This window comes from Muscardinus avellanarius (assembly GCF_963383645.1).
Source record: "Muscardinus avellanarius genome assembly, chromosome: 20".
In the NCBI taxonomy this organism is placed as follows: Eukaryota; Metazoa; Chordata; class Mammalia; order Rodentia; family Gliridae; genus Muscardinus; species Muscardinus avellanarius.
This window is the reverse complement of record NC_137806.1, coordinates 26,227,170-26,252,001: the sequence shown is the minus strand read 5'-3', so window position 1 is coordinate 26,252,001 and position 24,832 is coordinate 26,227,170. Positions and strand designations below refer to the sequence as shown.

The following is a 24,832-nucleotide window of genomic DNA, read 5'->3' as shown; positions in this document are numbered from 1 at the left end:
TATATATATTTTTTTTAATTGTTTTATTTTTTATTTTTTATTTTTTATTTTTGGAAACAGGGTCTCTTAAGCCAGCAAGGCTGGCTTTGAACCAGTGCAATCCTCCTGTCTCCACCTCCCAAGTGCAGGGATTACAAGCGTGCGTCACCACGCCCGCATTTTGGAACTTTTAATATTAAGAGCATTGGTGCCGGTAGGTTATCCCATAAAAAGGATCAAATGATTCATTCACTTACGATATGATTTGTCCAGTAACATTGCATGACTGTCAAAGGCATTTGTTATATTTTTATATGAGAAAAAGCAAAAGAAATAGCTTAAAAGACATTGCTTCTTAACACCGCCACCAAATCCAAAATCCCTCTCCAGGGCCCCAAGATAAAAAGCAACTCAGTGTTGTTCAATGGCTCAAGGTCAATATTCTTCAGAAAATGGATAATAAGGATGACCCTCAGCACTGAAAGAGAAGAAAAGAATATTAGTTTCACCATACTTTCCCTTTATCCTCTCTCCAAAGTGAGAGTGTGCAAATACAGTCGCGTAAATCAGTAGTTTCTCTTTAAGAGTATCTGCTTATGTTTCATAAATTATAACTTAAAAAGTCATATACCACCTAACAGAATGTAATATACTCTGAATGCTGCAGTGTCATTTGGGTTATGCTGTTCAAACTTTGAGAGGAAAACGTGAAAATCTTCTGCATTCATTCTTGTGTGTGTTACACGATTTTTTAGTTGTTATTGCAATTTAAATGACATTATCAAGAATGCTTCACAGTTGCATGTAATACCAGTAATTAAATGTACCAGAGACAAAGAGAGAAAGAGAGGGAAGAAAGAGGGAGAGAGAGAGAGAGAGAGTGGGAGGAAGGACACTACCCTTGGATGCAGTAAAATTTCTGAAAGTGTAGCCATGGCACTATTTCTACTAGAGCACACACATACTCAGCTCCCTCTCTGTGTGCAAAATGCAAATGCATGCCTCAGTTCCCCTGTTCACAAGCATGTAAACTCCAACATGCAGTTCTATGGGGGTGGGAGGGAACTGTCCTAGGATGTGGAGGTCAGTCCTGCCTTGGGTACAGCTCGTGTCCTTAGATCCTGAGAATGGTGGTATTGAGGACTTTGCTGTTCTTTCCCACTGTTTATTCAGCAAATTCATGCTGAGCACCCACAGTGAGGCAGGGTCCTTCATCAAGGGACTTTTGATTGATGGAGGAGATCAGATGTAGCCCTAATGACCATCCCTATCAAATGAGATGATCTTTTCTAGATTATAATTTATAAGAATATCGTCCAGGATTTAACATTTCTATTTATTTCCCTTTTTCTTCTTTTTCTTTTAGTAATTTGTCCTTTCAGTAGATTTTTATTCAAAACCTTAACCATTTATTTGTATTTCTTCCTAATATCCGTGAAAATAAAATATTCAATCTACCTCTTTAAAATTTTTTCCAGTACTAGAGATTGAGCCCAAGACCTCACACACTTGCTAAGCAAGTAGTCCATCATCGAAGCATACCCTAGTCTTTTCAAAATTTTAAGATAGGGTCTCATTAAGTTGCCCAGGGTGTACTCAAACTTGTGATTTTTCTTTCTCAGCCTCCAGAATAGCTGGGAATACCAGCCTGGACCATTTGGGCTGACTTTTCTTCTAATTTTAATTCGAATCAAAGGCCCCTTATTATAACCTGAGCCATAGGCACTGTGTCTTCTATGTTTAATGGGTAGGTGCATAAAAAAAAATCTATTCACAGTGGTACAGACTTCGGTGGATTTACAAATGGTTGACCCTGATTCACTTTCAGTTATGCTCTGAGCTCTCTACTGAGGTCAGTAAGTACAATTCTATTTCACAACTATGCTGCAGATCAGTTGTGCTCCTGGTTTAGAGAAGCATTGATCCTCCGTTAACCTGCTTACTACCAAAAAGGATCCATGAGACTGTTCACAAGAGTCACTTACAACAAAAATTTACTATATCTGAGATTCCTGTTGAGGCCTTCGATTGCTTTCATGTCCTCTGGAGTCAGTTCAAAGTCAAAAACCTGAAGGGAAGAAAAAAATCCTATTGAATTTGCCCTCACGGAAGCTGGAGAGCTGCCTGGGAATACAAGGTCTTTCCAAATGAGATAGCAACAAAAATGGTGTTAAGGGAAGTGTTTATTGTCTTTGGCTTCCAGATGTTTTGGGTCACAGAACTCCCGCCTGAGTTCTGCCCCTCTTCCTCTCTTATCCTCATCTGACCCTGTTATGCTTAACAAAGAAAATAAAAACCCATTAACCCCAAACCAAAGTGAAATCCTTGCAACAGAAAAAAAAAAAGAGAAACCAAACCCAAATATTTATTGTCAAATAAGGGAACATTTGGACATTGTGGATAAAATACTTTCTGCCTTGAAACTAAACATTTTCTGAATTCATTTTTCTGGCCATTCCTTAGTACATAAGCCACCCTTGAAATAAAGCAAGCCTTGAAACATAGGACAACTTCTCCCCAAGAATCTATTGACTTCAGGAAAAAACCTTTACTCTCCAACTCTTGTATCATACCATGTGTGCATCTCCTGACCCTGGTACACCATGTACTTCCATCTGTGTTTACTCTTCTTTATTTAAAAAAATCATTCTTGTTGATCTTCAAAGTGTGTGTGTGTGTGTGTGTGTGTGTGTGTGTGTGTGTGACTAAGGATTGGACACAGAGGAAGGCATTCTATTCTGAACTGCACCTCCTGCCCTATTTTATGTTTTATTTTGAAGCAAAATCTCTATAAGTTTTAGAGAGCCTCACTATCAGCTGCTAACACTGACTTTAAACCTATGATCTTCTTCTCTCAGCCTACCAAGTCCTGGGATATTGGTGTGTGCCACCATGCCTAGCCAAGACACATGGATCTTCTGGTCAAAGAACTTTTCCATTTAATTAAATCTCTCTTACTTAAATCCACTTTTGTTGTTATTTGGTAACCCACAGCTCATAATGGATAATTCTTTAACAGAAGACCAGAGAGATCTTTGGTAATATATTTTATCTTGTTATTTTACACAGGAAAATAATTCATGGAAAATCCAAGCCCTTATTTATTTTATATATATATCTGTGTGTGTGTGTGTGTGTGTGTGTGTATACATATATATATACACATATGATCTATATATACATACATACACACACAAATATATGTATATATATTTGAATGGGCATATATATTCACTCATATATAGAGATAAATACATATATATGATATATATAATATACATACCATTTATCTATATAACTTTCCTTCATCTGCCTATTCTATCTACCCATTCATTAATCCATTAGTCCTTCATCTTAAAAATACACTCCAGAAGGAATATGATTGTCGTGGTTTATTTGTATTAAAATGCTCAATTGAATTGAAAATATAATGAATTTTTTCATGAATTGTTTAACAATGAGATTAAGCGTTGCCTATAAAATTTGTTGAGAAATTGATAAAGTTGGTCAACAACTACAATATTCTGGAACAGATATATTATAAATGATATAGTACAAAATTATTAAACTTATGATTAAATTTTAATTCCCATCTTAAAATAGAAAGAACCTTAGTTTTCCAAAATTTGTATGAGATTCAAAACAAATAAATTGAAGAATACTGATTCATCTAAGGGGCTGAAATATATGTATAACGAGCTTTAGAGAATAGTATTAAAACAAGCTTGGAGGCACACTGTCTGAAATCCCAGAACTTGGAAGGCTGAGACAGGAAGATCACAGGTTAGAGACCAGCTTCAGAAACTTACAGCGACTTTCAGCAACCTAGCAAGGCCCTGTTTCCAAATAATAAGGACTGGGGGTATAGTTTGAAGATAAAGTGCCCCTGGATATCCCCAGTACCACAAGTAACATTAATCATGGATTTGTTAATTTGATCAATCTACATACTTGTATCTAGCTCTGTTCTTAATACCTCCACAAGAAAAATGGCACAAAAAGCCACTACACTACTGTTCTCAAAGTCCAGAGAATATAATTTCGTACAATTTTCAGTTAAGAAAGAAAAAATACATAGTAATCAAAAGACAAGTACTATAGCAGTCAAAAATTGTACTGTGGTGTTCCAACAGTTTAACAAAACAGTCGATGCAATTAAGATTGAAACGGAAAATACAAATAGGAATTTTTTAGGTAGAGGTGGAGGAGGATAGGAACCAGGGTCTTTAAATTTTTTTAGCATATGGAAGGAGTCCTAAAACTGAATAAAGTCATGCAGCTGAAATTTACCATGTTCAGAACTAGTGTATGGCAAAGCCTGGGCTAGAGGCAATACATCTTAGGACTCCTGGTCCAGTACTCTCCTTTCCCAACTTTCCAAGCTGCTCAATGTAGCACACAAAGGAGAGATAAATGGGAATAAATACAACATAATATATGACCCCAGGCAATTGGGCTATCCCGGTACAGCCCCCATGCCTCACTCTGGAAAGACACTATTGGGCCTTTACCTGGAAGTTCTCTTTGATTCTCTTCTCATTGAAGCTCTTGGCCAGTACCACAACCCCACGCTGTAGCAGGAAGCGCAGAGCAACCTGGCCTGCACTGCGGCTGTGTTTCTTGGCAATGGCGTTCAAGACCGGTTCTTCCAAGAGATGTGGGCTATTTGGGTCTACCCTGGAAAAAATTACATATATATATATATATATATATATATATATATATATGTGTGTGTGTGTGTGTGTGTGTGTGTGTGTGTGTGTGTGTGTACATATATATGTGTATATATACTTATGAAGACTTTGTATATGTATGTATATGACATAAAGTGTATAAGATGAAAAATATATTTTTTGTTTTTTTTCATAACTCTCCAGACCATTGATAGGAGTAGGTGCAACACAATATTGTTTAAAAATAGTGTTATGAATATTTGTAGAAATTCTTTAATGATTGCAGCCACCGGAAACAAACTAAATTGTCCATAAACTTATACATGGATAAACAACTTGTGGCCTATGTGTCCATACAATGGAATATTTCAATACTACAAGAGTCTCCTTTTATCTACGTGGGAAGTATTTCAAACCCCCACAAGGATGCCTGAAACCACAATAGCACTGAACCCCATACATACTATGCATTTTTCTTACACAACCATACAAAAATCTAATTCCTTTTCCATTTTAACCAAGCATTTATTAAACATAATGGCCGTAGCTTTTAGAGTTTGAAGTGTAACTACACTAACAGGAAATTATTTTTTTCTCCTTAAAAATTTAAAGGGCAGAAGGTTTATTCTTACCATAGATCTTACCAACCTCAGCAAACAATTTCTTTTATAACCTTTCACTAAGTTGAGATCTTCCACATTTTCATTCAGACTTAGTTTATAGCTTCTCGTAGGCAAACCCAAGCCACCAGCACCACTACACTTATACCTCTGAGCCACTGAGTAGTGTAAGGTTTACTTGAACCCAATAGGGAACTAACAGGTGAGCATTGTGAATATAGTGAACAGAAGGATGGAGCAGGATGGCATAAGATTTCATCACACTACTTAGAATAACAAGCAGTTTAAAAATTGTGAACTCTTTGCTTCTGGAATTTTCCATTTGACATTTCAGACCCCAGTTGTCCATGATAATTGGAACTTATTAAGGTGGTGCGTGCAACCATGAATGGCTTCAGCTATCTATGCCTTTGAAGAGTCCAGCATATAAATGTTGCCACTTGAAATGAAAGAGACTTCAGTTAGATAATAATACTCTTTTTTAATTATATTGTGTTGTACCTACTTCTATCAATGGTCTGGGAGTTATGGAAAAAACAGCAGAATATATTTTTTGTCTTATATACTTCATGTCATGTAGATATATACATAGACATTTAAGCCCTTCATATCATTTATGTATAAGATATATAGAGATATATATCATATAGATATATCTATATATAATGTAAGACAGTAGAACAGTAGAAGAGGATTGGGGGAGAGAGGTGAAATAAGGAAAAAGGAGGATTTAGGAAGGGAATAGTTCAAATGAGGTTAAGTCCCCATATAAGAAGGTTTCCCTACAAATCTTACTTATACATATAGGGAGGGAAGAAGGTTGGAGGGTAGGTATAGGAAAAGAAACACACCGAGTGATGTGTGTATGTCATTATGATGTATAATTACATTGTACCAATAAAAGTATAAAAAAGAAATAAGATTCAAGCAGGCATTTCCACGAGAATATTGTCTGCTTGGTTTCTTTATAATAGAGTACCTAATATAATGAGATAAAAATGGTTCTCGGTAACTTAATTATAAATGTAATATTACAAATTCTTTGACTGCTATGATATTATGTTGGTAAATAACAAGAAATTTTCTATAACATCATAGGGATATAGATTCTACAATACGTCCATTTATCAAAATTTGGTGACTAAGACATGTATCATAACTGTGAAAATCACCCTGAAATATATGCATTATAAGTAAACATGTAAATTACTTTAGATTACGTTTAGTGTGGTATTGGTAATGTGTAGACATAGATAAATTTGGAGTGAAAAAATATCGGTAACCTTGAAGCTCAGAGATGGCACAAAAGAACTTACTAAACTACAGTGTTCACTTCTTTATGGCTGAACTGTTTTATAATGTTAAAATTTAACTTTTTGGAAAGTATGTAATCACCAACAGAATTGTAAACACAGGTAAACACCTTGTTATTCTTTCTCATTACCATTTGGGGTTTCTATGGGACCCCAGCACACTGTAAGCAACCAGGACAATGTCCTTGGACTTGCAGTACTCCAGGAGCTTGCTCTGGTTGAGATAAGGATGACATTCCACCTGTAATTTGCCAAGATTAAAAGGCATCAGAATACATGAGAAGAAAAAAAAGTACATGTAAATTTTCAAAGTGCTTTGAAGTAATATCTAATACCACGTTGACATACGTACTGTATTTTTCAGATCAATAATTTTTCTCACACTTCTGCAATTGTGTCAAATCCCATCTGTTATCAGACTGATGAAACAATTTTCTTATTGTTTTATTTATATCTTCACACACTTAGATTATCTTGTTCCAAACCTGTGGTCTTTAAACGTCATTTTCTACTACAAGAATCCAAGTTCTAGGCAAGAAATCTACAAGTTGAACCTTCAAATGTTTATGCTCTAGAAATCAGAGGCAAGAAAGGTGTGACCAAATAGAACCTGGTGCTGCACACCTGTAATCCCAATGCTTGGGACCTGAGATTACAGGTTTTAGGCCAGCCTCAGCAACTTAGCAATCCCCTCAGCAAATTAGTGAAACCCTGTTTCAAAAGGAAAAATAAAACAGAACTGAGCATGTGGCTTGGAGGTAGACCACCCCTGGGTTCAGTCCCCAGTACTAAAATTAAACTTATAAAGCACTGCTGGGTGTAGTCAAGGAAGTCATTATAACACCTCTGTATCTTTCTGAAGTTTTAAATCTTGCAAGAGTAAAAAGTTTTTAAATGTTATGAAAGAAATACTTTATGTTAAATAAAGAAATAAAACAACCCACAGAGTTGGTTAGACTTCTACAAGAACAATATAGCGACTGTCATTATGCTATGCTTGATTTTAGTCATGTTTTCGTTTTTAAGATTTTATATAACATAAAAACACCATAAAAGCATCATTGATCATTAATTCCTTCTACAGTAAACCCTGGTTTTATTCAATTATTCCTCCCTTCCTCTATTTTCTTTCTTTCTACTTTTTAATTTTATTGATTGGGTGGTTGATTATACTGGGGATACTGAACTCAGAAGCATTCTATCTCCAAGCTACATGCCCCTTTTTATTTTTTATTTTTGAAACAGGGTCTGGCTATCTTGCTAAGGCTGACCTCAAACCTGCAATCTTCCTATCTCAGCCTCCCATGTACTAGGATTACAGGAACCCCAGTGCCACCAGTCCTGGCTTTATGATTGCTTTAAATCTGATGTATGTGTTTGCTCATAGTCCCCTCCCTTCCCTTGGTTGGTGAGTGTTCTCACCGCACTATCAGTGGCCCTGCTAAATTTCCTCTGAATTTGGCCATTAAATCCAGCAACTCTTTCCCTTCCTGGTGGGGAGGCTGCTCCTCCACAGGACCCACCCTCTTCTGACTCAGCCCTTTTCTGTCCTCTTTCCTTGGCTTTGCCGGTATCACACTCGCCTTATTTTTCTTCTACCTGTCTGATAACTTGTTTCTTTGTCTTCTTGCTGAGCTTTTTGGTCTCAGCCTTCCAAGTTGATTTTGCTATCTCTCTCTCTCTCTCTCTCTCTCTCTCTCTCTCTCTCTCTCTCTCTCTCTCTCTCTCTCTCCTTCATCACTCTCTCCCTCATCACTCTCTCCTCTCTCTCTCCCTCATCACTCTCTCTCCCTCATCTCTCTCCTCTCTCTCTCCCTCATCACTCTCTTCTCTCCCTCTCTCTCCTCTCTCTCCTCTTTCTCTCTCTCTCATGTATGTGTGTTAGTTACTGGAAATCGTACTAAGGCGTTCTAACTCCGGGATACACCCCCAGCTCCATTTTACTTTTTTATTCTGATAAAGGGTCTAAGTTGTGGAGACTCTCACTAAGTTCCTACACCAGTTTTGAATAGGTGATCCTGCTGTCTCTGCCTCTCCAGTCCTGGTAATACAGGTGTGCAACACCATATCCAACATGCCTTTACATTTTCTAACTTCCCATAGGAAAGCTCTTCTGTTGCTGTAAAATCTATGGCCATCCATGAAGCAACGACTCCAAACATCAGGGTCTCCAGCTCTGAGCACCACCTGAGACTCAGACTAATGTTGCCGTCTTTCATCTCCACCTGGCTGCATCATAGAAACCTCAGATTCACCTCTGAATGACTAAGTAATTCATGTTCTCCATCCAACCTGCTCTTTCTCTGGTATTTCCTATTTCAGTTCAAGGAACTATCATTTATATAGTCAATATCAAGCCAGAAACATGGGAACTATTCGTTAAGGAGTAAGGGGGTAAAGAATAGGTGTAGGAGAGCCTCAGTGGGCTAAGGGCTCACCTGGTTGCAGACGGGCTTGTACTTGAGCCCTGGCTTCTTCAGGATCAGCTCCAACTGCTTGTGGTTGAAGTTGGACACCCCTATGGACTTGGTTAAACCTGAATCTTTACACTTCTCCATGGCCTGAAGAGAAATAAAATGTCCTGTAAGCCTATCGTGTAGTTTTCCCTTTTCATTTGCCATTGGACATTTTAAAAGCTACAAATCACTTTCAACACATTTGACCCTATCAAACAGGTTTATCTCTTGAGTGCATTATTTCCTAATGTATTTTAATGAAATGCATGCCTATATATCTGCCTGATTCTATTACATGCAGAACAACTAACAGACAAGGAAATGTTTGTTTGCTTGTTGTTGTTGTTGTTGTTGTTGTTGTTGTTGTTGTTGTTCCAGTGCTGGGTATTGAACCCAGAGTCTTGGTCATTGTAGGAAAACACCTCTAACTCTGATCTACATCCCTAGCACCTCAAGATAATTTTAAGTCCCTCCTTACTTTCCCCACACCCTTCACTGGTGCCTAGTTTGCTGGTAGGCTTGCAAAAGTTCCTAAACAATACTGCCATAGTCAAGGGCAAAGATAAATTCAGATTTTTTTTGTTAGTTGAAGGGTTTTTGTCAGCTCTTTCCTTGAATATTGATTAAATGAATATGAGATAAGACCCATAGGGGCAAGCTACATCTGCTGAGTAAGATTGCAGCTTTTCCCTCCCTCTACATTTGTTTTTCTCTGTCCTGGGACACTGTACTAACTCTGCTCATCCCCTGCATAAGACTTATATCGAAGACCAAATTGTGGAGCAAAGAAAGTTGAGATTAAAAATAGACATCAGCCGGGCGTGGTGGCGCACGCTTGTAATCCCCGCACTTGGGAGGCGGAGACAGAGGATCGCGCTGGTTCGGAGCCAGCCTCGCTGGCTTAAGAGACTCTGTTTTCAAATTAAAAAAAAAAAATAGGTCTGGGAGTGTAGCTCAGAGGTAGAAGGGCTTTCGAGAACCCCAGTACCACCAAAAAAATAAAATAAAAAAGTAGACATCAGCTCAACTCCTTCACTTTCTAGATCATAACACAGAAGTAAAGAGAAGTGTCTAGAAATATCTGAGATTTTACATCTCCTGGAGCAAAAACTCATTTCTACTGACTTCTCAACCAGTGACACACTTCTCAACCACGTTGACACACTGGGCCTCGCGGTGTCTGTAGATGTACGTACCTCCCATGTTTCACGGATGTCCACTACTTCTAACACATATTTCCCATTGGCATCCTCTGGCAAAAGTTCCTCCCCAGGCTGCAATATAGAAAGAAAAGAGAAGAAAAAATGTTTTCTTTAAGAGTCACATTTTAGAATTGCCACAGGATTGGGAGGTTGTGATTATTCATTGAAGTTTGTGTGTGTGTGTGTGTGCCTGTGGGTATATGTGTGTGTCTAAAGGAAGACTCTGGAGAGGAAAAATCAGAAATATTTAAGAGATGGTATGAAAACATCTTTCCATCCAATTCCTCCACTTTTCCATCCCCACCAACTTTACTGAGAATGAGTCCTCTTATAGTTGGGATTTATTTCATTTCCCAAGATCAATTTGGTTTGGAGGATAGAATTTACCATAAATATTAATAATATTTTAGCTCCAGTTTGTGAAGACCAAATAGGAGAGGGTGCATCTGCTAGATGTGCTCAGCAAACATCAACTGTGCAGAAGTCGGATCTGCAGAGGCCAAGGGAGCCCAGCTGTGCGTGATGTGGGCAGTCCCGGGCACCCGTCTCTTGATTTTGGCTGAGAGGTAATATGGGAGGTACTACCACAAGGACAGCGCCTGAAATTGAGGGCAATGCCCTCAATCTCTGAGGCAGATGCTCTGAGACTATTAGACTTTAATGCCTCTGAGGCTGGAGAATGAAGATTAACCAAAAAACTTTGAAGGTGGAGGGACTCATTGTGAGGGAGAGTGATAATCGTTTAGCCAATCCATCCACTTCACTCAAATGTAACTCTCCCTGAAAGAACCAAGAAAATGTCACTGGAAGGAGACAACATAGGGGATATAACAGTCTTGGGAATGACAAGAAAAATCCAAATCTGACCTTCATAGCAAATGGTAGATGAATGAGGAAGAGATCTACATAGTCCAGTCCAACATTCTTCAGTGATCTCTCCAGAGCTGGCCGAACCAATTCTGGTCGAAGACAAGTAGCCCAAAGCTGCAGTTGCCAAAAGAAATAAAAAGTGGCTAATGATTCAAACATGGGGAGTCAAAAATCAAATATTACAATCAAAAGATTGAGAAATGAGCTAAAAAACCACTGTGTTGGCCTAAAACCAAGAAGAACTGGGGATAAATGTATATTTATGGGATACTGAGATTTAGTGAATGCCTGTATGTAAGATAGGACAGGAAAAGCAACTTAAATGTTTTAAGGATTAGAAGATTCAGTCTCTGCCAGGCGTGTTGGCGCACGCTTGTAATCCCCGTGCTTGGGAGGCTGAGACAAGAGGATCGCGCAGGTTCGAAGCCAGCTTCGGGTGGCTTAAGAGACCCTGTTTCCAAATAAAAATATAAAATAGGTCTGGGGGTGTAGCCCAGAGTTAGAACGCCCCTGGGTTCCATCTCCAGTACCACACACACACAAAAAAAAGCGTATATTATAACTTATCTTTTGAGCTTGACTTTTGAGCCTGACATAGTGTCATGTTTTAGAACTGTTGTTCTTCAAGAAATAAAACACTGACCATGCATGAGACAAAAAAAAAAAAAAAAGATTCAGTCTCTGAATATAGCCAAGAAATGTAAGGCAGGTGGGAATGGAGTCTTATCAACTGTATAATAAATTCTAAAACAATCCTTCTGGGAGATCTGTATTCTATAAACAAATTGTAATCAATATAAATAGAGGTAGAAATGTTGCATGCACATCTCAGTTTTGTTTACATTGGAAGGTTATTTTTTTGCCTATGAAAATGTTACGAATTTTAGTAACATTTGATTTGAAAACTGTATTTTCTAGCCTGACTCCATTTCCTAAATAATATTCCAACCTGCTTGAGATATCCTGAGAGAAGCTACTAAAAGATTAAAGAGGTGGACACATACTGACTCAGTTTATCCTGAAACAGTCAAAGAACATAAGTAGTATTCTCACTTTATATATAAATGGCAGTTGATGTTCAGAGATATTGAAGACCTGAGTTCCACCCTTATGCTTTTTTTTTTTTTTTTTTTTTTTTTTTTTTTGGTGGTGGTACTGGGATTCCTGGAAGCCCTTCTACCTCTGGTCTACACTCCCAGACCTATTTTTTTATTTTTGGAAACAGGGTCTCTTAAGCCACCGCTGCTGGCTTCGAACCTGCATAATCCTCCTGTCTCCGCCTCCCAAGCGTGTGCCACCACACAGAGCCACCTTTAATACATTTCAAAGAACATTTTGAGGGAGGAGAGTTCTATGTTTCTATAGTGTGTATTCATTTTATTAATAAATAAGTAAATTATTCAAACTGAGACCAAATATTTTCTTCAAAATAACCTCTCTGAGGTGACAGTGAGCAGAGACCCTTTACCTTGGTGGTGTAGAACAAATCCTCTCTTTTCGCGGTACCATCAGCCATCTTCTCCCGAAAGGCCTCTCCAATCTCCTTCTCATTTCCATACAGGTAGGCTGTATCGATGTGTCTGTAACCTACATCAATGGCCACTTTAGTAGCCTCTCCAGCCTTGCTCTTGGGAACCTATGAAACAAGTGTAAGAAGAGTTGAGATCTTCATGACCATTTTATTTTATTTTATTTTATTTTACTTTATTTCGGTAATGGTAGTGGTACTGGAAGTTTAACCCAGGGGCATTCTACCTCTTAGGTACAACTCCTTTCCTTTTTATTTTTTATTTTTTTTTTATTTTGATAACTGGTCTTTCTAGGTTGCTGAGGCTGACCTCAAGCCTACAGTCATCCTGTCTCAGCCTCCCAAGAACTGCAGTCACAGGCACACATCACCAGGCCAGGCTTCCTCAAAGCTTTCTCAACAGCCATTTTGGCCAGCCCCCTTTTCTGTTCCTTTTGTCTGATGGTATAAGCTTTGGAAAGATTTACAGTCTGGGGATGAAGACTAAGCGCCAATACTCCTTCTAATTTGAAATGAATTAGTTAAGTGGGCTTCACTGTGGAACATGGGAAAGCAAGTCTCATTAAATAAAAACCAGCAGAAATAAAATAATTAAAAGAAAATCTTTGAATACTGGGAGAAAACTTCTAAGGCACTCAGTAAGAGAAACAGGTACATACACACACACACACACACACACACACACACACACACACACTACAGCATGGCTAATGTTTGGAAATAAATCAACAACACCTATCATTCTCAGTTTCCCCCAACTAGGTTCTTCAGGTCATTCGTGATTCTTGTTTTATCCTTCATTTTCCTAGTAATTTCTTTTGGCATCTATCCAACAACTATTTTTTAAATTTACTTACTAATTTATTTATTTATTTGGTACTGGGGATTGAATCCCAGTGAACTGTTTTTTTAATTGGGTGCATTATAATTTTACCTCATGTTGGGGTGCAGAGTGTCAGAAAAATGCATGCACACAACTCTTGTTGCCCTCCCCACTGGGTCCCCTTTCCCTCACTATCACCCCACAAGTCTGTCTTTGAGATTAGAATTGGCAATTTTGTACACATACATAGTATTATTTCTACTATTGCATTTTTATGGCTTTATCATCCCACCCCTTCCTTCTCAAATCCCCTTCAGTCACTCTCATCTATCTGATGTTGCCCTTATTTCCAAACAAGAAAAGAAAAAGAGATTTTAAGAAACATCAAATTTTAAAAAATTCCGTGTTTACACTCATTTTCACCGGAAGTTCTGTTTTCTGACTGAATTCCAAAAAGGTCCAATAAATCTTAAAATAGTATACATCCAGTTCATTGGTACATATATATTTTGTTAACCTACAGAATGTATTTTAGACTGGTAAGAGATGTCTAGGGAAAGATAGTGTCAAAGTTCAATGGCACTTGATACAACCCAAGCACCATCCATCAACCAGCTAACAAAAGTCTGAAGATTCTAAGAGCCAGGCCACCATCCTCCTCTGCAGTCCCTGATCAAGGGAATCAAACACATCCCCCTCACATGCTCACCGTTTGCCCGCTTCTCACAAAAGTCCTCTATAAAACAAGAACTTCACATTGCCACAGGTTTTGCCACTCTCAGGCTGAAAGCGATTCACATTCTCTCATAAATATGTCTTTATAGGTAAGTAAATAAAACTCTACCTGTATCTCTTACTGGATCATGATAAAATTCTCTTCTGTCATGAAAGCCAAGGACCCTGCTGGTCATGAGTTGAGAAATCAATCCTTCTTCTGTGACAATAGGTCTTTAGTTGTCAAAGCCCCATCAAAGTGGAACTATACCCTGCACAGACTCCCACCACAACTAGCATAGATTTTTTATATATAATTTATCAGTGCATTGTAAACAGACATCGTGAGATTGAGTACGACAGAAACACGTATTCACATAGTACCATGTGGATTTCTCTTCATATCCTGCTTCCCTTTCTCCTCGTCCTCATTCATAATATTGAAATTTGTCTTGATAGCTTAATGAATGCACACAGAATTGTCCACACTGCTTTGTTCCTTCAGCTTCCCTTTTCTTTTCCCCGCTTCTCCCCCCAAATTCCCTTCCACTATTCTACGGGTCTCTCTCCTCATTATTTGAGCTGTCTTTTGATTCCCAGTTTCTTTCTAGCTTCTACATATGAGTAAAAACAAGGGACCCTTCACTTTTTGAGGCTGGCTTGTCTCTCTTAGCATACTATTCTCTAGATCCACCCATTGTCCTGAAAATGACATAATTTCGTTCTTCTGAATGGCTGACTAAAGCCCCATCTGGGGTACATAGCACAGTTTCATAACCAATTAATCTGTTGATGGACACCTAGGCTGATTCCATTGTTTGGCTGTTGCATTTTTGGAGCACAGATAATTAGCACCAATTATGAGCTTTTAATCAGGACTGTTGAATGGCTTAATTATTAATTAACAACTACATATTTAACCTGCATTATTGTGATAGACACACTCATAAGTTCAAAAGGTTGATTACCCCTTTCTGCCCTCTGTATCAAACACTGTTGTGCTTATTCTAATATTTACCCCCATTTATTAAAGTCAGTGTAGTGGTTTCATATGCAGGGATCTGTGTGAGGCTGTCAGCATCAGAACCTCTGTGAGGATTGAAGGAGAAGAACAGTGAAGTCAGATGCAGGAAAAAATAAACAAAAACAGCAAGAGAGACTGGACATAGAAGCAGAACCACAGAGGGCCGTCCACCATTCACCTGAGCAGCAGCTGAGCCTGGACAAGGACCTTGGCTCATGAAGCTGCTATTACCTTTGGGCAAGGTCAAGGCTATTACTTGCATGGCCTGCCTCAAATCACAAGCAGTGAATCTTGTAATACTTAAAGCCAAGAGGCTGGGTTTCCATGCTGCCCAGAAAAACAAACTTGACTAAATAAAAGAAGTCACAGTGCACACATACTGAACATATTTCTTCTTCTTTTTTTTTTTTTTACCAAGAACCCACAACAAATTACTGATAGGAGGAAGAGGAATCACATGTAGGGGGGGAAAAAAACTCAGATTAAAGTGTTAAAAAGGCATCTATTTCATCTCATAACTTTATATTGTTTTAATTTTAAGTGCATGCACATATTGTAATTTTGTGAGTGAGACCACGGTCATCAGTGGTCTCTGCCCTTTGACCTCTGCCACCCTTCCTAAGCTACCCCAAAGCTCTCCTTATGTCTACTATAGTGAACTATAGAATGTAAAAATAATACACTGGGTGAGAAGTGCAATGCCGTCCCCATTGTTACTTTATACCTCCTAAGTCATCCTTTCTCAAATCATGGTTAGAATAACAGTGTTTTCTTATGTGACAAAAGTTTTGCATGGCTAAAATTCTCTGGCAAACAATCCCAGCTCCAACAGCTCACACCAAAGCTGCTGCGGAGACTTGTTAGCTGTTTCCTCCTGCACCCATTCTCAAAAAATTCCCGTGGAATTTCTTGCCAATGGGGTGGAGGAAGGACTCTAATCAATGCAGCAGAAGAGTGCAGAAAAAACAGCCTGAGCTTCATATTTAAAAGAACATAAGAAATTTGCTGGGCACCGTGGCACATCCCTGTAATACCTGTACTTGGGAGGCTGAGACTGAAAGATTGGAAATTTGAGACCAGTCAAAGCAAATTAATCATGACTCTCAGCAACTTAGTGAGACCCTGTTTCAAAATAAAATGAAAAGTAGGGCTGGGGGGTGTAGTTCCGTGGTGGAGCATTGCTGATTTTAATTCCCAGTACCAAACACCAAACACACACACACACACACACACACACACACACACACACACACAAACACACACACACGAAGTAACACCAATAACAATACTGACCTAGGAGAATTATTGAGTACTTAAAATATATGGTAAGCACTGGTATATGTTAGGTTACAATAATAATAACAATAGTGATAGATATTATCCACCACCAAAATTATCATACTCTAAATTTCCAGAATCAATAGCTTGTCATCCCTCATAGTGTAAAAGTAAAGACCTCTGTGACCTGGAGAGAAGCAAATTAGGGACAGCAAAAGAGAAGCCCCGGAGTCCCTAAAAGCCTCCTAAGGTCCACCAAGCATGGACTCCAATCTGTAGACAGCACTTCCAGGGCAGGTTGCATACCACCCTCCAGTCCCCTGGGGTCCACTTACTTCTTCAGAAGCATAAGTGCCAAGCCCAAGCACCGGCATGAGGTGTCCATCATTCAGCTTCACAGAGCGACTACGTTTGAGATCCATCACTATTCACAGCCCAGCTACACTGATTCTTCCCTGCAGTTCTCCTAACTGGAGCTGGGAAGCCGGCCAGGCTCCGGGCTTCTTGTTTCTGCTAACCACAAGGTGGGCAGGGCCTAGCATCAATAATTCTAACTGAAACTGGAGTCAGTCCATGAGTTTGTTTGGTCTTGTACTTGCATGTGTATATGTGTGATTCTTTCATGTCTCTACAGGCACATCTTACAGGAGAAACACATGCTACACATGTTACAGGTGTTTAAATTTTCTCTTTAGCATTGCTTCTCAGTTGAGAAATTTATCATAATTCATTATTCATAATTATACCAGATTTACATTATCAGATGCAAAGTTATGATCAGATTGCTCATTTCTAGACATCAATTCTGCCTTGATTAATTTCCTCACTTTCTATTTAATCATAAACCCCACCAAAAATGATCTTTGTGTTTGTTGGTCTTTTATTGTTGTTTTTATTTGTTTTTGTTTTGTTTTTGTTTTTAAGCACTGGGGGTGGAACCCAGGGCCTTGAACATGCTGGACTAGAAATCCACCACTGAAGCACATCCATAAACTTTTTTATAAATGTTATATTTTTTATTTTTTTTAGAAAATGTCTCACTAAATGGCCCAAGCTGACCTTGAACTTCAAACCTTCTGCCTGAGTCTACCAGGTAGCTGAGATTACAGGTGTGCAGGACCACACTCAGCTTCAAAATTACTTGAACAAAGCTAATGTCTGGTTCAAAGCACATGTCACAAAATTGTTTAGGAAGACTCACCCCTAATTTCATTATATTTTTCCCCATATGAAGGGTTCATTTCACTTTCTGATTCTTTTTGTCTTGCTTCCTTGAAAATGGAAGGCTTCTTGCCAAAAAGAAAATAATTGTTTGAGATGAGTTCCTGTGTTCTTGCCTTTGTTTCAGTGATTATCTCTTTCTGGAACAGTCTTCTCCACTCCCGCCTGGTTCCCATCAGCCTTGAGCACATTTAATCACCCTCCATGTATGTGCTCTAATATCAGATCCTTTATGACTCCTAAGACATAATAAGTGAGGTTGGCCATTAATTCTGTTTTATATGTGATATGGAAAAGTAAAAAAAAAAAAAAAAAGCAAGACTGGTTCCACAAACTTTGGGCTTTGTGACTAGGAGAATGAAGATATCATTTACTGATAATGGGAAATAAAGGTGGAGCAGGATTGCAGGAGACTAAAGGAGTTTAGCTGGGATATATTAGGCATGAGAGGTGCATCTCAAATGGAAACGTTAGGTAACAACTTGACATTTCAGTCTAGATCTGGGGGAAAGGGTTGAACTTCAGCTATGAATTTGGGAGTTTATAGATTATTGGTGGTACTTAAAGACAAGGGAATATCAACACCATTACGGAATTCTCATTACCTAAAGATAGAAAAGAGTCCAAGTGTTGTGCCCCAGGCCCTTCAACAGCTGGAAATGAGAAAAACGAAGAGAAGGCAGGGATGTTAAGGACATTGAAGAAAACAATTTTAGGAGAATAACGTGTCAAAGTGACAGACGCTGTTGGTAGATTAAGCAAATCAAGAACTTAGAATCAACATGGAAGTCATCAGTGACCTCGACAGCACCATTTTTAGTGGCAGGATGAGAGCAAGAACGGCAGTGGACCAAATTAAAGAGTGAGAATTGGAAGCGATGAATGTAGACAACTTTTCAAGGTTTATTTAACTGAGAAGGCACAGAGAAAAGGAACAGGTGTTGGAGAGTAATTTCTAAGTGGGAAGTAATTTACATTATAACAGGAAAGGTAATAAAAATGAAGGACCAAAGGATTCAAATGTAATATCATCATACCCAATGAAGGAGTCGATGTAATATTATTAAGGATGCTAAACTAACCAGGAATCATGGTAGAAGTAGTACTGAAACAGAAACAGGTGTTAACATCTCCAAGGAATGAGAGCTAGTGATCATGGGTAGATGACAGGTATGGAATTTGGATCAGACAGTCTGAGAGGTGGTCGTCAACAGGGAAGAGGAAAGATTCAAAGAGGAAAGAAGGAAAAAGACATGGGAAGACAGTAGGAGAGAACCTACAACCCCTCGTGGTGGAGCAGCTGAGGAAAAATGATCCGCAAACCAAACTAGAAATTTGGGTTGAAAAACAGGGAGTGGACTTGAGAATGTCAACAGAAATCTAGTCATTTTGTGATGCTGAGTCATAAGTTTTGGGAGAAACATTAGAGGGCGTTCAGAATTATAGAAAGGATAAAACAATAGAAAAGTGGAGATACAGAACTTTAGGGAGCAAAGGTTTGGGGGTTATGATGAGCTGAGAGTCCAGGGTGTTTTGTTTATGAAATAAAGAAGAATAAACAGCACAAAGGCATTGATGTCAAGAGCAATGCAGCAGAGCAGTGTCGAGAGTGTGAGCATTGGCGAGACAGTAGCAAAATGGAGAGAAATATAACTACACCCTCTTGACTTAACCAACCACACCTATTTTTGTTGTTGTTGCTTTGTTTTATTTATTTTTGTATGTGATACTGGGAATTAAACCCAGGAGCATTCTATCTCTAGGTGACAACTCAGCTCTATTTTACTTACTTATTTTTGAAACAGGGTCCAACTAAGTTGCTGAAAAATGTGGCTAAGTTTGTAAGGTAACCTCAAACCTGCAATCCTCCTATGATAGGCTCTGAGTCCTAGGATTACAGGCATGTAGCACTGTACCTGGCTAAGTAGAATGTTGTTTTTTAAATGAAAAAGAAATCATCATGCAAGCTGCATGCAGAGTAGATGGACTCAAAACTTTTGTTTCTCTCTCACACCATGGGGATATTGGAAGAAAAAAACACTGATAGAAAAAGCAATAAGCCAAGAGCCCAAACTCTGTCTTTTTCCCTACTGGGTAAAACTGATTGGTGAATGATTGGATGGTAGAAGGGAATGAAAGGTAGGAACATCATTGCTTGTGCCCAAGGGAGACACCACCAAGCTGAGGAGCTACACTGAGTTCAAAGGTGCAGGAGCAAGACACAGGAGGAAGAAAAAGAAGGAGTTCTGTCTTTAAATCAGCACTTAGAAGAGAGATAGTATAAGCCTATAAGGCTTAGTGAACAATATGTGGAATTATGCTTAGTCATATAGCCTGATAAAAGTCATGACAAATAATTGAATGGAGACAAAGTTAAAGGATATGCTGAAAAATAGTCCTCCCATTAAGTGAACAAAAATGCATTGTTTTTTATCAAACATATATTTTGGTTTTTGGCTTTTGTTAATTGATACATTCTAGGTATATATTATAAAGGGATTCAACATGAGACATTCATAGATACAGACAACATCTCTTTGTATATTTCCCTCCCCAAACCTCCTCCCTTTACACACATATTAATGCCATTGGTAGCAATACATTCATATACAAACATAAAATCCTCTCTTTGTATGTGGCCTTCCCCCAGCCTTCTTTATCCCTTCCCCTTTCTCCTCACCCCATCACTTTCTGCTACTCTACTAGTCTCCATTCTCATTTTCATGAAGTCACTTTTCTATGTTGCTATGGTCAGATATACAATGTCCCCTGGAGAGCTCAGGGTTCGCATAGTTAAGTCACAAGGGTTATAATCTCATCAGCAATGTGATTTCATTGTGATGTATTTATCTGGATAGAAGGATAGGTCCATGCAGTATGTTGAAGAAGGAGGGTTCCTGGGAATGTGGCTTTAGGAATTATGCTTATGCCTTTCAATCCCCTTGCTTGTTGGCTCTTTCTGTTTCTGGGCTCCATGATGTGGTAGTCTCTCTCTCCATACTTCCCACCGCCAAGCCCTGAGCTTCAGACCTTGGCCTCACATGGATTGAACCCAGAATCTCCAAGAAGCTGGGAGAAAATACATCTTTCTTCCTCTAAGTGGTGTAATCAGCTTGTTTGGATTATAGCATTGAGAATGTTGACCAAGGTACATGTGTTCTTTAGCTTCCACAAAGGAGAGAAAACATGTGACCCTTGGTTTTTTCATTATAGCTGATCTCACGGGGCCTAATAGTCTCTAATTCCATCCATTTCTCTGCAAATGACATAAATGTATTCTTTGTGGCTGAGTGAAGCTCCATTGTGCATATCTATCACACTTTCTCTACCAATTCACCTACTGATGGACATCTAGATTGGTTACATGATTTGGCTACTGTGAATTGTGCTGCTAATCCTTTTGGAAAGATATTAAGTATTGGGAGCATTTCACTGAGACCTTCATGACTTAGTACTTATTATGAAAGAATGTTTTTATTCTTATAAAGGAAAGTTTTCAGTTAAGAAAGGCATTTTAGGCACACCATTCAGTGACCAGTGCAACTCAACAGTCCTGGAGAATGAGCTTGTTTGCTGGGGAAGGGTCTTCATGTTAGCTTTCAGTGGGATTAGCTAACCAAATGCTGCAGAGAAAAGCAAACTGATGTCTTCTTCAACACCTTTAAGCAGTTTTCAACTGCAACCTTTGAAAACCCTTACATTTAAAAAATATATATATGTAAGTTATGCCCACTTATTCTCCTAAGAGGAAATCTCACAAAAGGTCATTTGCTTTTTCATGAGTGATTATTTTTCTCCTTTCCTTTGGTTTCTGTTGTTGTACATTAGGTATTATAATGGTTTTGATTTAGAATGTCCTCTTAGCCCTCATGGAAACCAGTACTTGGGAGGTTATAACAAGAGAATCACAGGCTTAAGGCCAGCCTCAAAAACTTAACAAGACCCTGTTTCAAAATAAAAAGTAAAAAAAAAATGGCTATGGTGTAGCTCAATGACAAAATACCCCAGGTTCAATTTCCAGTACCAAAATAAATAAATATAAATAAATAAATAAATACAAAAATTATATTGATATAAAAATTGACTCTTTGGGTCACTGATACTCAGTGAATAGCTAAAAATAGGGATACAAGCTCAGCATCTCTGCCTTCATTTGGTATCTGTCCTATTTGTCTTAAACCTTGGATCAGATTATTGTTAACTCTTGTACGTAGGCATGTTAATCATTTAAGCAGTGTCTATCTAGAAACTGTTTGTATAAGCTTCACTGTTTACTAGATTTCCCAAACCAGTCTCATCTTTCTACATGACTGAGGACATCAAAAGCAACTAATGTATTGACAATATTTTTAGGGACATTCAACTCCTAGGACTTATGACATCTTGTTCTGGAGCCCTAGAATAGTTCCTAAAAGTCCCCAGTATTGCCCTACACCTTCCAGGAACAGCAGAGCCTTATAGGCATATCAGCCCATGATAAAACTCCCCCCTAAAGAAAAAGTCATTTATTAGAAAATAAATTGCCCCATCTAGAATCAAAGGCCTGATATATATTTCTCAAAAAAAAATGGAGATTACACCTCAGTAGTAAGGACTTTTCTAGAGCCAAGTTATAGATCATAGATTGAGATGGCATCACAATTGACCAAGACAGCTTAATAATGCATATTTCTCACCCCTTGACACAATTTTTTCTATTTAAACCTGAAATTCATGTTAATACCCCAAAGACAGGGCTGAAAATCTTGATTTTTTATTTCTCTTGACATTGGTTAAAGTCTCCTTCCTGCTTTTCACCATTACTTTTTCCATTTAGCTTTTGGGGTGAGTGATTTGTTGGGACACCCAGAGTCAGGCCTCTGGCTTAGAACTTAAGTAACATGATTATCCAAACAAATGTATTTGTTTGTTTGGTAATGAGGATTGAACCTAAGGCATTCAACCTCCAAGAATCATCCCAGCCCTATTTTATTTTTTATTTTGAAATAGGGCCTCACTAAGTTTCTAAGGGCTTTGCTAAGTTGCCAAGGCTGGCCCTGAATCTATGTCAGTCTCCTAAGTACAGGTATTACAGGCATGCAATACTACACCTGGGTCAAATAAATTATTTATACAATAAAAAAATGTTTTCAAGTTAATTTTTAACATACTGATAAGAGAAAAAAATTAGTAGTGCCCTAAGTTTAACTACAAGGGCAGAGGATGAAAAAGAGGGCAAATGGTGTAGGTTAGTCAATCAACAAGCTATTGGTCAGAAAAGAACAGAAGAATATATACATTCTTGAATGTATGTCAAAACTTTATTTCAAATCCTGTCAGCAACTTGCAGGCCTCTACAACCCCAAACAAACTAGAAGCTGAAAATACTTTTCCTTATAGACTATCTTCCTATTCCAAATTTACCCACTGTGCCCCTTTTATCTATAGCCATTGTAGGCTACCTACTGGATATATGTGTATTGTAACCAATCTTGCCTATGTGACTGGGCTTGCTCCAGTGATTAACTAATGCTATTTCATCATGGGGGTGATTTTGAACTGAAATTGTGTTATTTTAGAGTTCCTGAAATCCTTTATCTACCTAAAAGCAGAGTCTCCCAAAGAAATCCAATTGCCACTAGCCATTTTCCTGGAATCAACTCTAATCTCAGAAGAAGTAGGCACTGTACCAACAGATATTGTCACAAGACCATCATGTTGCCCACTTATTCTCCTAAGAGTAAATCTCACAAAAGGTCATTTGCTTTTTCATGAGTGATTATTTTTCTCCTTTCCTTTGGTTTCTGTTGTTGTACATTAGGTATTATAATGGTTTTGATTTAGAATGTCCTCTTAGCCCTCATGGAAACAAGTTATCAAAGTTGGAAGTGGGGCTTGGTTGCTAAGCAGAAATCCCAGAGTGGAGGTGATCTTGGGGATTATATCATATTCTCTTCTCCACTTGCTTTCTTTTGCTCCTGGCCTCTGAGGCGGAAGGACAGAGAAGTGTGTTCTCTCACCTTCTGCTTCCTGTCACTATACCCGGAGCTTCAGACCTTGGACTCACAGGGACTTTATCTGGAATCTCCAAGAAACTGTAAGCAAATAAATTTTTCTTCTCTAAGGAGTGTGGTCAGGCTTTTTGGAGTATAGCAGTGAGAATTCTGATGAAGAGAGAAATTGGTCCCAGAGAAGTAGGATCCATGCTATATCTAAGTCTGACCACGTGTTTTGTGAGTCTTTGCAACTGGTTTGTGAGAGAAAGTTGGAAGGCCAAGAATGTGGCTAGAAAGGCAGATGGTAGAGACTATGCTCTAGAGATTTGGGAAGGCAAAGAGGACTCCATAAGAAAATGGAGTAGAAAGCACACATATTACATTGTGATGAATAACTTATTGGCATTTGCTCATGTTCTGAAACTTTGTGTGAGACCAAATTTAATGATGGTCGACTGATTAAACAGGCAGAGGAAATCTCAAAACAGCAAACTATCTAAATTACATTATGGGTAGAGATAGCTGCATTCCACCAGTTGTATACTGGATTTTTAGAGTGGAAAATAAAGCAGAGAGACTTTAAATATTTACAGTTTGGCCAGAAAGGCATGTGTAAAGCTGGAGCCTGAAGAGATGGTGCAATGAAAGAAAGATGGCTGAGTGGCAATCACAAGTTACTTTATTCCAAACTTAATTTCTAATATCTATGACATTCAAGCCACATACACTCAATAGTGAAACCAATTTCTGGTACTTGTCCCAATTTTCCAACTCAAAAAATTGTGAGAAGTATTTGGAAAGAAGGAGCAAGAAATTTCACTGATTTACTGACAAATTGAAGAAAGCAGTAAACCTAAATAATTTAAGACCAAACCACAGATTTTTTTTTTGTGATATTGGGGTTTCTGGAAACCCTTCTACCTCCGGGCTACACTTCCAGATCTTTTTTTTTTTTTTATTTGGCAACAGGGTCTCAAGCCAGCGAGGCTGGCTTTGAACCTGCGCAATCCTCCTGTCTCTGCCTCCCAAGCATGGGGGTTACAAGTGGCGCTGACCTAAATTAGGCTCCTGCCCTTCCCTGTAGGCTGGAAGACAAAGACTTTGGCTTAAGGTGTTGGTGAGAACAAACAGCAAATTCTTTTCACAACTTGAAGTT

General features: G+C 38.5%; 1 protein-coding gene across 1 annotated transcript; it reads right to left on the bottom strand.

Moving 5' to 3' along the window:
• Positions 1-407: 407 nt before the first annotated feature.
• LOC308277734 (aldo-keto reductase family 1 member C15-like) lies at positions 408-16,902 on the bottom strand (the record flags this gene model as incomplete). Its single annotated transcript, XM_080717086.1, has 9 exons — positions 408-457; positions 1,965-2,047; positions 4,491-4,656; positions 6,717-6,826; positions 9,024-9,146; positions 10,238-10,315; positions 11,111-11,227; positions 12,582-12,749; positions 16,816-16,902. The coding sequence occupies 9 exons, from the start codon at positions 16,900-16,902 to the stop codon at positions 415-417; spliced, it is 975 nt and encodes a 324-aa protein (XP_080573212.1). The 3' UTR covers positions 408-414.
• Between the last annotated feature and the right edge of the window lie 7,930 nt (positions 16,903-24,832).